We start from the raw sequence: 16,948 nt of genomic DNA, 5'->3' as shown, positions 1-16,948 counted from the left end.
AATGGCTTAGGCAGGGTGTCGACTCTCCTTAAAGAGACAAACTGAAAGTACTCCATGGTATGGAGACTTATTGTCAATGCTCCATCGGAAACGAATATGCCAAAAGGTACCTCCCAACCATCTCACTAGTGCCACCTGTTAGAAGTAACTCCCTATCAGTCAAGATCCGACTTTCTAACAAGCCTTCGGATTTGACAAGAGAATAGAGCCAAACCAGATATCCATCCATAGACGGCTGTTTTGGGGTGCTTGACCCTCATGAGTACAGAGTAGGATTCTTTCCAGTTCAGAGTAATGCCTTGGAAGCAGCTTAGATATGGAGAAGGAGAAGGCAGCAGTGTCGGACTGGAGGAGCAAGAAGCCCAGAAGATCTGTGCTCTGGTGTCCTCCAGGTCTGACTCTGCTGCCTGGAGGAATGCTCTTTTATTGAGGCCAAGACAGCTAAAGTGATGTCTTTGGCAGAAGGGATGCATCGATGGCACTTGGTAAACCAGGCTCCACTGAGGAACAAGTAGTTCTTTGGGGAGGGCTACAAGTTGCAGGCCATAAGCGTTTCAACTCCAAGGCTGTGATGGACAAGAGTAGGTTTATGAGCTGGTCATCCACTACCTGGTAGGAGATCTATTCTACAATAGACCACAGATGGTAAGGTGGACCTCACACAACAGTAGCTCAGATAACACCACACACTGACTGTACAAACATCTGCATAATTTCTGGGGCACAAATCAAAACGGTCTACCTGAAAAATGGTCTAGACCCACCAATCGCAGCGGCATTTTGCATTTTACCATGAGCAGTTTATGAAGTGAAAGTCATGGGCAAAGTTTTTCTTTGAGACAGTTTTGTGTTTGTAGCCTGATGCAACACCTCCGTGAATATGAGATTGGCTCTCATTTTCCTGGAATGTGTGGCTTGTACGAAGACTGCATAGAAGAGACATGTCAAAAATGCAGTATTCAGGTGCAAGCCTAAAACCTGTGAAGGTTAATAAAGCAACTCAAGAACATTCATGGGCCAGTACCTGCAAGGAATACAGCTGCTGAAAGGATGTGGACAACACAATGGGAAACCCAGGGCTTGTCACTGAAGTTATATTGGAAAATGTGCGGCAAAAGAGAGTAACATTTGTCAGCAGGTCCCCACCACACGGTGTCTTCTCCGATGCTCGGTATAGCTTTGGCTTTTGCAGTAGTTAAGCGGATGCTGCCATCTGCTGGTCTTCTATGATGAGCTATTTTATGTAGGCTCAGTAACGCATACAGTGGTATCATTTGCAGCTACGCCTGGGCAGCCAACAAGTCACTGACATACTACGCCACTACCTCAAGGGTAACCAGTGATACCCAACATCATGGGCTTCCAAGACTTAGTCTAGTATGTTTGAAGGGCAAACTGTCCCTACTACTGTAATATCCTTGCCAAAACGCTGAGTGTTCTCCCCTAAAAGAACCTTGTCAAAAAGCCTGGTATACTCTAGATAATCCTGCCCATTGTCTCAACACGTTTCCACCTTAGGCTGCAGGTTCATCAGGGGGCCTTTAAATAGTAGTGACGTGTACCCCAAGGAGAACATAACCCAGTGATGTGCCTGTGACTTTGGGGACAGTCGATGGTTGCAGCGGCACAAGCGACCTCGCGTCCGTCCTGGAAGTTTACAAGCAGGGACCGGAGCACGGTGGAGTGAAGGAGCCGGACAGGAGCGGCGCAGGGAGCAGGTAAGTATGCTTCCCTCCAAAGTTCTGATGGGAAGGAGAGCCAAATGTGTTATTTGCCCGTTAAAGGCAATGTTCCCTGGGAGAAAGGTAAGCAGATATTTGTTAGTTTAAAACTCATGACCCCAGCTCTGTGCAGCAAGAGTGGTAACCACTGAGCCACGGTGTTTAAGAGGACTGGAAATACATAGAAATTAGCTGTCCGCCAGAAGAAGGCAAACTGTCTTCCTAGTCCCATCTGCACTTTGAAGACCCTTAGGAGGGGCCAGGAAGCTAGAACACACCTAGGCATGTAGCAATGACGACATAAGGATAAGATTTGTCTTGCTATTGCCACCTCTCTTTGTATCATATGGGCATCACCCAGGTACCATGTAGGGAACTGGCCGATAGGAAGCCTGCTCATTAGTTCACAGCATTGGAGATTACTACTTACTTTACTCTGTATGTTATCGTATATCTTTTATGTATTTTCTCATAGTTTAGTAAACTTTTTATTCACCTGAGCCATGACAAGCCTATTTATTCCCAGATCTCAGAATTCACGGTAAAATAGGGCATCATATGCACAGACTTTGTATGTTCTCCTTGCGTTTGTGTGGGCTTCTTCCCACACAAATCCCAATACCTGCTCATAGCCTGTAACTGAGACAGGAAAAAAAGTGAGAGAAGACAACCTCTGTAAAGCGCTGCAGAATATGCTCTATAAATAAAGAACACAGGACCAGTAGTCCACAGAAGGCAGGACCTGCAGCCTGCATACATTCCAATGACCCCCATGTTTGTAGACACTGACACTGCCATAGTAAGTATGCCCCCAACCCAAGCTTTCTGCATTTCCATGGAGTTGTCAACAAGTAAAAATGTGTTATCAACTGAGTCTATCGTCTCCGATATGCGCCAAGCCAATGCCACACAACATTATTCACAGCTTTTGCCACGTCCAAGGGACTGCATTCATCAACTGGACCCAACATGGTAGGCCATTCACAATGAAAAAAAAAGTGCCACAAGTTCATCAAGGACTAGGCCAGTGAACCATCTGCACCTTCTCAGATAGGTGGCCAAGACCTTAGATCTGCCAAAGCCCAAAGAACATGCTCCATTGCTCTACTAATCCAAATATATCCTGATCCTTCTAATCATTATATAAGATCCTTAGGAACAGATTCATCGAAGGTGCTATAATTTGCACTCACTTCTGACACTTTTCAAAAGTGGACTGGGCTTAGTGGGTGAGTGGTATGGCCTCCAACTGCCTAACAGACTCAGTACAATTTACGCCACTACAAATCTACACCAGCTCAAAGCAGGCAAAGATTTGTTTTTCTGGTCCACAGACTGCCAGAAAATGTGAGAAATTCTATAAAAAGCCTGTGCCTCTTAATAAATCTGACACATCTTACTCCGACCAAGGAAACGCCCATCTAAAGGTGCCCATACACCTTCGATAGCTACTGGCCAAAAGCTATATCTCCGGACTCCCACGTACACGTGTTTTTAATGAGGAGAGAGATGCTGCCAGACACTTATGGGGGCGACATATCTATCTCCCCAGTAACAAAAGGATCGGGTGTTGAAATCCCAAGTGCCATCAGTGACTGTCGGGAGCTCACTATACACATTAGACTTAGGCTATTGTTCAGTTTTTTCACATTCCTTCAGTCAGAGCTTTTTTATTTTTAATCCGACATAAAGATCTGAGCACTTGTTTTATGCAAGATGCGTGTTTTTGGGCTACATATGTGGAATCATTTCAGGCTATGTTCACACCATGTCCAGTGAATGTAACAGGAGATTCCAAGGAATCGGAGCCGAGCTGAAGTACTCCAGCACAGCCACTACACAGTGGATGGAGCCTTCTTCAGCAAGGAAAGAGCAAGACAGGCGAGTCCTTCTCTCTCGTTCTAGCGAACAGTGGGAATCTCAGACCACCACCGATCAAAACTATGACATATCACAAGTTTTACCAAAATGATGTGACCCTTTAGCCCTGATTTTCACCTTTGACTTTAATATTTCAAGGCTTACCTTCAGGGTCATCCAACTGCGGAGTCAGTGCCAGAAATTTGTTGGTATTGACATTTTCCTCATGGCTGCGTGCTGAGGACTGCTGTGACACGTGCTGGAGAAGAAGAAAGGTTACATCAGAAGAGCGGAAACATTTCCATAGACTACATAGAATACATGTGCCGGGCTGACACATGGCTCCCAGAATAAGATAAAGCTGGGTCAGCCCAGTAGACATTCAATGAAGCGGCAGGACACACACACGACCACCTCTCCTATCAAACTCCTAGGGGCTTGGAAGCTTCAATGTAATTATAGGTAGAGGTTCTAGCAGTGATCCTACATTTACCACCTAGAAGATAAATGTTGTTCATGGGAGAACCCGTTTAAATGGTGGGTTTGACTCTTAGGAAGCCCACCACACACCATTAGGGTCAGACTGCTAAGCGTTCTCATTATCCTTTCCCCAGGAGAATGGTAGAGATGGGCCTAGCTATTTTCCAGACCCCGTTGTTTGGTGAGCACAGTTATACCCTCCAGTTTCCAGGGGGAACATATCACTACCTGGAGCTCTTCCCACAGTTGGTTTCGGATCTCCAGACCTTGAGCTTTAACCTCCTTCTCTTTTGCCATCTTTTTCAGTAAAATTTCATCCAGGGCTTTCATCTTCCTAATGGCTTTTTCTACTTTGGGCTCCATCTTGTCTTCTGTACTTGGCGACTCTTCAGTGGAGCCTTCTGGGGCACAGAGATACAAAACAAAGGTGGCATAAGCCATGTTTTGGCTTAGTGTGGTCTCAAAAGATGTAAGACACCAAAATAACTGGTGTAGATGCACCACACTTATTAACCATTTTAGACACTTTTTCCACCTCGTCTGACAAGGAGGAATGGCTTAAACTAAGCCAACAAATAGGTGGTGTAAAGTCAGACTATACAGTTTAAAGATGCGCCATCGGCCACTGTAATCTGGTGCCTCTTTAAATGGTCTACATGTCAGAGAGGATTAGTAAATCTACCCCATTGTGTTGTGCCTAGTCTAGACATTGCATGACTTAAGGAGTCAAAACCAGAAAGAGAATTCCTGTGTCATGCTCTGATCCCTCAGAAAACATGCATGACTGCAACCGATGCTCCAGTCCTGAGATCTAGTGCTCATTATGCCCTCTAGAGGTGGTGGCATTTAACAACATGTGCCACCAGTGTTTCTTCCAAAAATCTGGTAAAAGTCACTTGTGGACCGATACCTCGGTTGCTACGCAGCAGTCCAATCACGTGCTCGATCCATTGTTTCCTATAATGGAACAGGCCACGACGGATAGAGCATGTTGAAATTTGCTGTTGGGGGACAGTAGGTTGTCCTCCATGCAATTCGGGTTAAGCAGACCTATCTACAGAAATAGACACAGTTGAAAAAGCCAAGGGTCTACGTTTTCTGGCGGGGAAGTGAGAAGTTATCTCAAATATATGACCCGCTTGAAGGATTCCATGATGAAGGCCATATATATCTCCCGATGTCTCCATATCTAATGAGTTCAAGCCCAGTCTGCTAAGTGGACAAATAATTCCTATTCCTTTGAATCCAGTTTAATGCAGACATTTTGATGTGGTCTCTAGAAGGCAATCTGGAGAAACATATCACGCTAATCCCATGTGCCACACATATGTTCTCCATGGGTCAGACTGACGGCATAGCATTAGACGAGTATCAAAGCCTTACTTCTGAGAACTGGCGGCCAAACATCTCACTAGGGTATGTTCCTTCTATCATCTGATCACAACATTTAAGATTTCAAAGCCAAATGGGCATATTTTACTTGTTGAGTTATTATCATGGAGGTTAAGAGGACAATTCTGATAGAAATGTGATCAAGTGTGATGGTGTCTAGAAGATCAAAGATGTCATCACTCTGCGGATGACTATGCCCCATTGCACACAAGGAGATGATGCTAAGCGGCTTCCTAGCCCGCATTCTCCTAGCTACCTTCCAGACAATCATCTCTGGGTTTGACAGCTGTGTCAATGTCTTCAGCAGCTGAAATGTCTGGGAGGTCATCTTTACAGTCTTCTCTTCCAAAACAGGGAACTAATGTGGCAGACATAGCACAGAATTTCATTTATATATAAAAGACCCTTAAAGGGGTTGTTCACCTTCTTCCTGAGGCACAAGGTGACGGGCCGATTGCCTGAGGATTGAAGCAGGAAGCTGATGGGGAACTATAGCAGATGAGATGGTTGCCCACTGAGGACAAGTCCGGACAAATGAGTGTCCTCTCCATGTTGCTTAGTATACAGATCACCACTAATAGTGATGAGACAACCCCTTTAAAGGGATAATTGACTTAAAGTTAGGCTGCTACGTTCACATGGCTATGGCGCTGCCGAGCCTGTGCTTTGCATTGCAAACCACAGATCTGCAAAGCGCCAACTGTGTTAACACAACATCATGGTGCGGATGTGGCCACAAGATGTGGCCAAAGACAGGACATGTCCTATCTTTTAAGGGGCAGAGGCATAGATCCAAAAGCCAAGTGGCACCACAGCCATGTGAATGTAGTTGACATCAGAAGGCAAGGTAGTGGCAGTGTACCCCCCAAGCTGAGGTGACATGCTGTACAGCAACATTACAGCAGTGTCACTCACACAGTGACTAGAACCCAGTAGAACCCAGCCCCAGCCAACGCTTTCATTGTTTACGTCTGGCAGGGTATGTATGATTCCATCTCTCCTGGGAGGCCTCGTGGGCCCCGGTCACAATTGCGACCACTGCGACCCCTATAGCTACGCCACTGGAAATGATACATCTCCCCATAGGCCTTTAGCCTGAAAGAGTAAAACAGAGCTGAGGCCGGTGATTGGCTGCAGCAGTCATGTGAGTGGTGAGGTATGTGAAGAATATAACAAAAGTATTGACACAATGTCTACCTGGATCTTCTGGCAGGCTGGTCATCCTGTCTGGAGTTCTTCCTTGATATACTTCTGCTCCCATCCCTGTACAACTCTGTGCGGTCTCCTCATCACCAGGACCTTCTGAACACACTGTAGGAGAAGTCTCTTGCTCATCGTCTGAAGTCATTGTCAGATCCGTCTGTATCAGAAGACGTATTAACATCAATACAGTGAAAATACACAACGGTCAAATGTCTTCTGAAGGCACATCAATGAAAACTGTCAGACAGCTCCAGATGTCCACACTCAGGACCACTTTGATACTAAATGTCTTTTCCATAAAAATCTCAAATTTAAGAAATGCTGGTGCAGAAGACTGGTATGCTGGACGTACATGCTCGGCCTAAAGAGCGTGCACCCTTCTTCTCAGATTGACCTTCACCAACCATCAAGGACCTCCATGGAGGGATAAATATTACATTTTTGGGTTCCACTGGAGCTTCCACGGTTACACAACCGGCCATCAATATATACTGTAGGAATGTGTCACCTTTCTGCCAGTTAAAACCAGATACCAGATACTTCCTAAACATGATCATGGGGGGCGGCCATCTTGACCGTTGTGTTTTTAACAACATTTAGAGATTTGCTTTACAAGCTATGCAGAGGTCATTGTGCAGGGAGGGGAAGTGTATAAGCAAGATGCCAGTACAAAAAAAAACTGATAGTGACACATATCCGTTTTTCCTAAACTTTTTTTTTCCAATTATAGATTTTTTTATTCTACTTCCTAAACATGATTATCTCACCTAAAGTGATGTTTAGAGCATTCTGAGCTTTGCTTCATACACTCTGTGACATGTGCAGAGGTCATTGTGCAGGGAGGGGGAGTGCATAATCTGCCAGTTAAAACCAAATAGTGAAACATATCTTTTTTACCTTCTAAATATGATCATGGGGGCAGCCACCTTGACTGATGTGACGTTAACAACATTTAGAGATTTGTTTTACATGCTTTGTGACAAGTGCAGAGGTCCTTGTGCAGGGAGGGGCAGTATATAAGCTGCAAGTTAAAACCAGATGGTGACAAATATATATATATATATATATATATATATATATTTATTTATTTTTTTAATCTATTTTTACTTTCAGATTTTTTATTCTACATGATCAGAACTGAAGGGGCACGTATTTGCCTATGGTCTGGGTGGAAAAATTGCAGGATTTTAGTATTTTCTGAAAATATAGATAGTGACATGGAAAATTAAACATAGCCACCAAATATTCAAAAAAAATTGGCTTAACATAAAAACTTGATTTAAACAAATGGTCATGATGACTTAAAGGAGGTGTGTCACGAAGGATAAATGGACACCATAGACAGTGGTCCCTAGAATGCCCCCTCCATATGACAACAGAGTTAAGGTAAGTCCACTTGTACCAGTCAAGCAGATTCCGCTTTGGATTTTTCCACACGTTGGATAGTGGTGTGAACATAACCCAAGAGTCTTTTGAAGGCTCAGCATGCAATCGCTACGTGTCATCTGTCGCTACCTGAATTTTTGACCGGAGCAATGACTCATGCCCCTGTATGATAACGGACTTATATCATACTCATATGTTATCAACCAATGTATTATGGAGCCAATGTGTCTAATGGAGGCACCAAAAGGTGTTGGTGCCTACAGTCCCATAACGTGTCCTAGGGACTCTACAGGCTCCGTGCACATGGTTGGACGCATGGATGAGATCTTAGCCATCGCGTTTCACCTGTGATATTCCCGGCTCCGGAGTCAGCACTTCCAGAGAACACACAGACGAGGTCACTTTCTGTTTATCCACTTGGAATGAACTTAAGCGACTTCCAGGACGGGAACGAGACACGGTGGCCGGTCTGGAAATGTCATCCAAGCTGCCCTTCATAATATCCATCTTCAGAGAGCTGAGAACCAATAGTTCTGGACAAAATCAAACACACAACAGATGAAGACCAAGCCCTAAATGTCTGATACATACATACACCGCCACCTCCTGATACATACACACACCGCCACCTCCTGATACATACATACACCGCCACCTCCTGATACATACACACACCGCCACCTCCTGATACATACACACACCGCTACCTCCAGATACATACATACACCGCCACCTCCTGATACATACACACACCGCCACCTCCTGATACATACACACACCGCCACCTCCTGATACATACACACACCGCCACCTCCTGATACACACACCGCTACCTCCTGATACATACACACACCGCCACCTCCTGATACACACACTGCTACCTCCAGATACATACATACACCGCCACCTCCTGATACATACACACACCGCTACCTCCTGATACATACACACACCGCCACCTCCTGATACATACACACACCGCAACCTCCTGATACATACACACACCGCCACCTCCTGATACATACACACACCGCCACCTCCTGATACATACACACACCGCAACCTCCTGATACATACACACACCGCCACCTCCTGATACATACACACACCGCCACCTCCTGATACATACACACACCGCCACCTCCTGATACATACACACACCGCAACCTCCTGATACATACACACACCGCTACCTCCTGATACATACACACACCGCTACCTCCTGATACATACACACACCGCTACCTCCTGATACATACACACACCGCCACCTCCTGATACATACACACACCGCCACCTCCTGATACATACACACACCGCTACCTCCTGATACATACACACACCGCCACCTCCTGATACATACACACACCGCCACCTCCTGATACATACACACACCGCAACCTCCTGATACATACACACACCGCCACCTCCTGATACATACACACACCGCTACCTCCTGATACATACACACACCGCTACCTCCTGATACATACACACACCGCTACCTCCTGATACATACACACACCGCCACCTCCTGATACATACACACACCGCCACCTCCTGATACATACACACACCGCTACCTCCTGATACATACACACACCGCTACCTCCTGATACATACACACACCGCTACCTCCTGATACATACACACACCGCCACCTTCCGTTTACATACACACACCGCCACCTCCTGATACATACACACACCGCTACCTCCTGATACATACACACACCGCCACCTCCTGATACATACACACACCGCAACCTCCTGATACATACATACACCGCCACCTCCTGATACATACACACACCGCCACCTCCTGATACACCTCCTGATACATACACACACCGCTACCTCCTGATACATACACACACCGCCACCTCCTGATACATACACACACCGCTACCTCCTGATACATACACACACCGCTACCTCCTGATACATACACACACCCACCTCCTGATACATACACTACACCGCTACCTCCTGATACCATACACACAACGCTACCTCCTGCATACATACACACACCGCTACCTCCTGATACATACAACACACGCTACCTCCTGATGACATACACACACCGCCACCTCATGATTACATACACACACCGCCAACCTCCTGATACATACATACACCGCCACCTCCTGAACATACACACACGCCACCCTCCTGATACACACATCCTGATACATACACACACCGCTACCTCCTGATACATACACACACCGCTACCTCCTGATACATACACACACCGCTACCTCCTGATACATACAACACACCGCCACCTCCTGATACATACACACACCGCCACCTCCTGATACATACATACACCGCCACCTCCGGATACATACAAACACCGCACCTCCTGATACATACACACACCGCCACCTCCTGATAACTACACACACCGCCACCTCCTGATACATACACACACCGCCACCTCCTGATACACCTCCTGATACATACACACACCGCTACCTCCTGATACATACACACACCGCCACCTCCTGATACATACACACACCGCTACCTCCTGATACATACACACACCGCCACCTCCTGATACATACACACACCGCCACCTCCTGATACATACATACACCGCCACCTCCTGATACATACACACACCGCTACCTCCTGATACATACACACACCGCCACCTCCTGATACATACACACACCGCTACCTCCTGATACATACACACACCGCTACCTCCTGATACATACATACACCGCTACCTCCTGATACATACACACACCGCTACCTCCTGATACATACACACACCGCCACCTCCTGATACATACACACACCGCTACCTCCTGATACATACACACACCGCTACCTCCTGATACATACACACACCGCTACCTCCTGATACATACACACACCGCTACCTCCTGATACATACACACACCGCCACCTCCTGATACATACACACACCGCCACCTCCTGATACATACATACACCGCTACCTCCTGATACATACACACACCGCCACCTCCTGATACATACATACACCGAGAGCAGGGCTTAAAGGGGTGACAGGGCGGAGCTTAGAGGGGTGACAGGGCGGAGCTTAGAGGGGTGACAGGGCGGAGCTTAGAGGGGTGACAGGGCGGAGCTTAGAGGGGTGACAGGGCAGAGCTTAGGGGGGGTGACAGGGCAGAGCTTAGAGGGGTGACAGGGCAGAGCTTAGAGGGGTGACAGGGCAGAGCTTAGAGGGGTGACAGGGCAGAGCTTAGAGGGGTGACAGGGCAGAGCTTAGAGGGGTGACAGGGCGGAGCTTAGAGGGGTGACAGGGTGGAGCTTAGAGGGGTGACAGGGCAGAGCTTAGTGGGGTGACAGGGCGGAGCTTAGAGGGGTGACAGGGCAGAGCTTAGAGAGGTGACAGGGCGGAGCTTAGAGGGGTGACAGGGCAGAGCTTAGAGAGGTGACAGGGCGGAGCTTAGAGGGGTGACAGGGCAGAGCTTAGAGAGGTGACAGGGCGGAGCTTAGGGGAGGTGACAGGGCAGAGCTTAGGGGGGGTGACAGGGCAGAGCTTAGAGGGGTGACAGGGCGGAGCTTAGGGGGTGACAGGCAGAGCTTAGGGGGGGGGTGACAGGGCAGAGCTTAGGGGGGGTGACAGGGCAGAGCTTAGGGGGGGTGACAGGGCAGAGCTTAGGGGGGGTGACAGGGCAGAGCTTAGGGGGGTGACAGGGCAGAGCTTAGGGGGGTGACAGGGCAGAGCTTGGGGGGCGACAGGGCAGAGCTTAGGGGGCGACAGGGCAGAGCTTAGGGGGGTGACAGGGCGGAGCTTAGAGGGGTGACAGGGCAGAGCTTAGAGAGGTGACAGGGCGGAGCTTAGAGGGGTGACAGGGCAGAGCTTAGAGAGGTGACAGGGCGGAGCTTAGAGGGGTGACAGGGCAGAGCTTAGAGAGGTGACAGGGCGGAGCTTAGAGGGGTGACAGGGCAGAGCTTAGAGAGGTGACAGGGCGGAGCTTAGGGGAGGTGACAGGGCAGAGCTTAGGGGGGGTGACAGGGCAGAGCTTAGAGGGGTGACAGGGCGGAGCTTAGGGGGTGACAGGCAGAGCTTAGGGGGGGGTGACAGGGCAGAGCTTAGGGGGGGTGACAGGGCAGAGCTTAGGGGGGGTGACAGGGCAGAGCTTAGGGGGGGGTGACAGGGCAGAGCTTAGGGGGGGTGACAGGGCAGAGCTTAGGGGGGTGACAGGGCAGAGCTTAGGGGGGTGACAGGGCAGAGCTTGGGGGGCGACAGGGCAGAGCTTAGGGGGGTGACAGGGCAGAGCTTGGGGGGCGACAGGGCAGAGCTTAGAGGGGTGACAGGGCGGAGCTTAAAGGGGTGACAGAGCAGGGCTTAAAGGGGTGACAGGGCGGAGCTTAGAGGGGTGACAGGGCAGAGCTTAGGGGGGTGACAGGGCAGAGCTTAGGGGGGTGACAGGGCAGAGCTTAGGGGGGTGACAGGGCAGAGCTTAGAGGGGTGACAGGGCAGAGCTTAGGGGGGTGACAGGGCAGAGCTTAGGGGGGTGACAGGGCAGAGCTTAGGGGGGTGACAGGGCAGAGCTTAGAGGGGTGACAGGGCGGAGCTAAGAGGGGTGACAGGGCGGAGCTTAGAGGGGTGACAGGGCGGAGCTTAGAGGGGTGACAGGGCGGAGCTTAGGGGGTTGACAGGGCGGAGCTTAGAGGGGTGACAGGGCGGAGCTTAGAGGGGTGACAGGGCAGAGCTTAGAGGGGTGACAGGGCGGAGCTTAGAGGGGTGACAGGGCAGAGCTTAGAGGGGTGACAGGGCGGAGCTTAGAGGGGTGACAGGGCGGAGCTTAGAGGGGTGACAGGGCGGAGCTTATAGGGGTGACAGGGCGGAGCTTAGAGGGGTGACAGGGCGGGGTGACAGGGCGGAGCTTGAGGGGTGACAGGGCGGAGCTTAGAGGGGAGACAGGGCGGAGCTGAGAGGGGAGACAGGGCGGAGCTGAGAGGGGTGACAGGGTGGAGCTGAGAGGGGTGACAGGGCGGAGCTGAGAGGGGTGACAGGGCGGAGCTTAGAGGGGAGACAGGGCGGAGCTGAGAGGGGTGACAGGGCGGAGCTTAGAGGGGTGACAGGGCGGAGCTTAGAGGGTGACAGGGCGGAGCTTAGAGGGGTGACAGGGCGGAGCTTAGAGGGGTGATAGGGCGTGGCTTAGAGGGGTGACAGGGCAGAGCTTAGAGGGGTGATAGGGAGGGGCTTAGAGGGGTGACAGGGCGGAGCTTAGAGGGGTGACAGGGCAGAGCTTAGAGGGGTGACAGGGTGGAGCTTAGCGGGGTGATAGGGAGGGGCTTAGAGGGGTGACAGGGCAGAGCTTAGAGGGGTGACAGGGCGGAGCTTAGAGGGGTGACAGGGCAGAGCTTAGGGGGGGTGACAGGGCGGAGCTTAGAGGGGTGACAGGGCAGAGCTTAGAGAGGTGACAGGGCGGAGCTTAGAGGGGTGACAGGGCAGAGCTTAGAGAGGTGACAGGGCGGAGCTTAGAGGGGTGACAGGGCAAGCTTAGAGAGGTGACAGGGGGAGCTTAGGGAGGTGACAGGGCAGAGCTTAGGGGGTGACAGGGCAGAGCTTAGAGGGGACAGGCAGCTTAGGGGGGTGACAGGCAGAGCTTAGGGGGGGTGACAGGGCAGAGCTTAGGGGGGGTGACAGGGCAGAGCTTAGGGGGGGTGACAGGGCAGAGCTTAGGGGGGTGACAGGGCAGAGCTTAGGGGGGTGACAGGGCAGAGCTTAGGGGGGTGACAGGGCAGAGCTTGGGGGGCGACAGGGCAGAGCTTAGGGGGGCGACAGGGCAGAGCTTAGGGGGTGACAGGGCGGAGCTTAAGGGGTGACAGGCAGAGCTTAGAGGGTGACAGGGCGGAGCTTAGAGGGGTGACAGGGCAGAGCTTAGGGGTGACAGGGCAGAGCTTAGGGGGGTGACAGGGCAGAGCTTAGGGGTGACAGGGCGGAGCTTAGGGGGTGACAGGGCAGAGCTTAGAGAGGTGACAGGGCGGAGCTTAGGGGAGGGGACAGGGCAGAGCTTAGGGGGGGTGACAGGGCAGAGCTTAGAGGGGTGACAGGGCGGAGCTTAGGGGGTGACAGGCAGAGCTTAGGGGGGGGTGACAGGGCAGAGCTTAGGGGGGGTGACAGGGCAGAGCTTAGGGGGGGTGACAGGGCAGAGCTTAGGGGGGGGTGACAGGGCAGAGCTTAGGGGGGGTGACAGGGCAGAGCTTAGGGGGGTGACAGGGCAGAGCTTAGGGGGGTGACAGGGCAGAGCTTGGGGGGCGGACAGGGCAGAGCTTAGGGGGGTGACAGGGCAGAGCTTGGGGGGCGACAGGGCAGAGCTTAGAGGGGTGACAGGGCGGAGCTTAAAGGGGTGACAGAGCAGGGCTTAAAGGGGTGACAGGGCGGAGCTTAGAGGGGTGACAGGGCAGAGCTTAGGGGGGTGACAGGGCAGAGCTTAGGGGGGTGACAGGGCAGAGCTTAGGGGGGTGACAGGGCAGAGCTTAGAGGGGTGACAGGGCAGAGCTTAGGGGGGTGACAGGGCAGAGCTTAGGGGGGTGACAGGGCAGAGCTTAGGGGGGTGACAGGGCAGAGCTTAGAGGGGTGACAGGGCGGAGCTAAGAGGGGTGACAGGGCGGAGCTTAGAGGGGTGACAGGGCGGAGCTTAGAGGGGTGACAGGGCGGAGCTTAGGGGGTTGACAGGGCGGAGCTTAGAGGGGTGACAGGGCGGAGCTTAGAGGGGTGACAGGGCAGAGCTTAGAGGGGTGACAGGGCGGAGCTTAGAGGGGTGACAGGGCAGAGCTTAGAGGGGTGACAGGGCGGAGCTTAGAGGGGTGACAGGGCGGAGCTTAGAGGGGTGACAGGGCGGAGCTTATAGGGGTGACAGGGCGGAGCTTAGAGGGGTGACAGGGCGGGGTGACAGGGCGGAGCTTGAGGGGTGACAGGGCGGAGCTTAGAGGGGAGACAGGGCGGAGCTGAGAGGGGAGACAGGGCGGAGCTGAGAGGGGTGACAGGGTGGAGCTGAGAGGGGTGACAGGGCGGAGCTGAGAGGGGTGACAGGGCGGAGCTTAGAGGGGAGACAGGGCGGAGCTGAGAGGGTGACAGGGCGGAGCTTAGAGGGGTGACAGGGCGGAGCTTAGAGGGTGACAGGGCGGAGCTTAGAGGGGTGACAGGGCGGAGCTTAGAGGGGTGATAGGGCGTGGCTTAGAGGGGTGACAGGGCAGAGCTTAGAGGGGTGATAGGGAGGGGCTTAGAGGGGTGACAGGGCGGAGCTTAGAGGGGTGACAGGGCAGAGCTTAGAGGGGTGACAGGGTGGAGCTTAGCGGGGTGAAAGGGAGGGGCTTAGAGGGGTGACAGGGCAGAGCTTAGAGGGGTGACAGGGCGGAGCTTAGAGGGGTGACAGGGCGTAGCTTAGAGGGGTGATAGGGCGTAGCTTAGAGGGGTGACAGGGCGGAGCTTAGAGGGTGACAGGGCGGAGCTTAGAGGGGTGATAGGGCGTAGCTTAGAGGGGTGACAGGGCAAAGCTTAGAGGGGTGACAGGGCGGAGCTTAGGGGGGTGACAGGGCGGAGCTTAGAGGGGTGACAGGGCGGAGCTTAGGGGGTGACAGGGCGGAGCTTAGGGGTATATGACTGCACATAACTATGTAACTTGCCATCAGCACATAGGAAAGCTGGGTAAGGAGGTAAGTTCACAGTAGATCACACACAGTGACGCTGCTACTTCAGATGTGGGTCCCTCGGCCGCCGACCCCTCACCTCAGCAGCTCTACGGCGCGACAGCTTCCCTTCAGCGACCAGTGCGCTCCATCATGGAACTCGTTTGCTGCCTCCGCTGTTGCTAGGTTACCGTGCGCCGCTATGGAGATCATGTGATCAGAGACAGTGGCCGGCGAGGCTCAAGATTCCGAAGCGCGTTTCCATCTAACAGGGCTCGTAAATGGCGTTTCCCGTGTGTAATATGCACCGCTCTGGGGCTGGACGTGATCTCATGGGATGGGATAGGCTTACAGAATGTATTCTATTACTCTAAGCCCCTGTTCTGGGGGTATCCTTATATCTGGCATGGCTGCCCACCAAATAATTAAGGGTTCATCTAAAATATGTTTAATATAAAATAATAAATAATGAAAAACCATTGACAAACTAATAAATGCCTCCCAATATGCTCCGCCCCCTCTCATAGAGGTGATGTCTTCTAAATATTATAATATTAGGGTCTATGTCACTTAAAGGGGTTGTCCAGGATTTAAAAAAAATTACTTTATAGAGAAATACAGAGACGTCTCGTGCACTGAAGGCAATGAATGTCATAACTGTTCCACAGGAGGGCTGGATCCGCTGGGTCGCTGGGCCTACAGGTGTTATCGACCTCACCCTTTAAGGGCTCATGCACACGAACGTATGCATTTTGCGAAAACACGGATGACGTCCATGTGCATTCCGTATTTTGCGGAACGGAACAGCTGGCCCCTAATAGAACAGTCCGTAATGCGGACAATAATAGAACATGTTCTATTTTTTTGCAGAAAGGAAATAAGGAATGTACACTGAGTACCTTCCGGTTTTTTTGCAGACCCATTGAAAAGAATGGTTCCGCATATGGTATGCAAAAAAAAAAAAACACAGAACTGACACAGAAAGAAAATACATTTGTGTGCATGAGCCCTAAGGCCTAGTTCACACTTCAGTTATTGTGCGCCAGAGCCAGTAGTGAAGCCTCCACAGAGATGAGGGATAATGGGCAGACCTGCCCCTGTTCTGTTTTTGACCCGCACCTGGTTTTGGCTAATAATAAGAAGTGTGACCTTGGCCTAACCCCTATACAGGGATCTGGTCTCCGCTGCAGGGGAACCACCACCAGGCTGCTACCTCCTGGAGTAGTCTCTGTTCAGTGACCGCTGAGACACCGAGGG

The 16,948-nt window shown here is 51.1% G+C and overlaps 1 protein-coding gene across 1 annotated transcript; it reads right to left on the bottom strand.

Annotated features, from left to right (window-relative positions):
• Nucleotides 1-801: 801 nt before the first annotated feature.
• Nucleotides 802-15,817, bottom strand: LOC122921300 (fibrous sheath-interacting protein 1-like). The gene is made up of 6 exons (XM_044271278.1): nucleotides 15,689-15,817; nucleotides 8,388-8,575; nucleotides 6,651-6,813; nucleotides 4,290-4,462; nucleotides 3,747-3,840; nucleotides 802-926 (listed from the first exon to the last, which is right to left on the bottom strand). Exons 2-6 carry the CDS (start codon nucleotides 8,547-8,549, stop codon nucleotides 802-804), a joined length of 717 nt encoding a protein of 238 aa, XP_044127213.1. The 5' UTR covers nucleotides 8,550-8,575; nucleotides 15,689-15,817.
• Between the last annotated feature and the right edge of the window lie 1,131 nt (nucleotides 15,818-16,948).

The sequence above is a fragment of the Bufo gargarizans genome, chromosome 11 (genome assembly GCF_014858855.1).
Source record: "Bufo gargarizans isolate SCDJY-AF-19 chromosome 11, ASM1485885v1, whole genome shotgun sequence".
NCBI lineage: Eukaryota > Metazoa > Chordata > Amphibia > Anura > Bufonidae > Bufo > Bufo gargarizans.
Note: the sequence above shows the minus strand (reverse complement) of the source record. Positions and strands in the feature narration are given on the sequence as shown.

What these genes read in the sequence shown, in the direction of transcription:
- LOC122921300 (XM_044271278.1), bottom strand. Translation starts at nt 8,549, where the DNA reads ATGGATATTATGAAGGGCAGCTTGGATGACATTTCCAGACCGGCCACC. An exon ending in CAGCCTGCCAGAAGATCCAG is followed by an intron (nt 4,463 to 6,650) that starts GTAGACATTGTG and finishes TCTGTGCCCCAG; the next exon opens with AAGGCTCCACTGAAGAGTCG. An exon ending in AACTGTGGGAAGAGCTCCAG is followed by an intron (nt 3,841 to 4,289) that starts GTAGTGATATGT and finishes CTTCTTCTCCAG; the next exon opens with CACGTGTCACAGCAGTCCTC.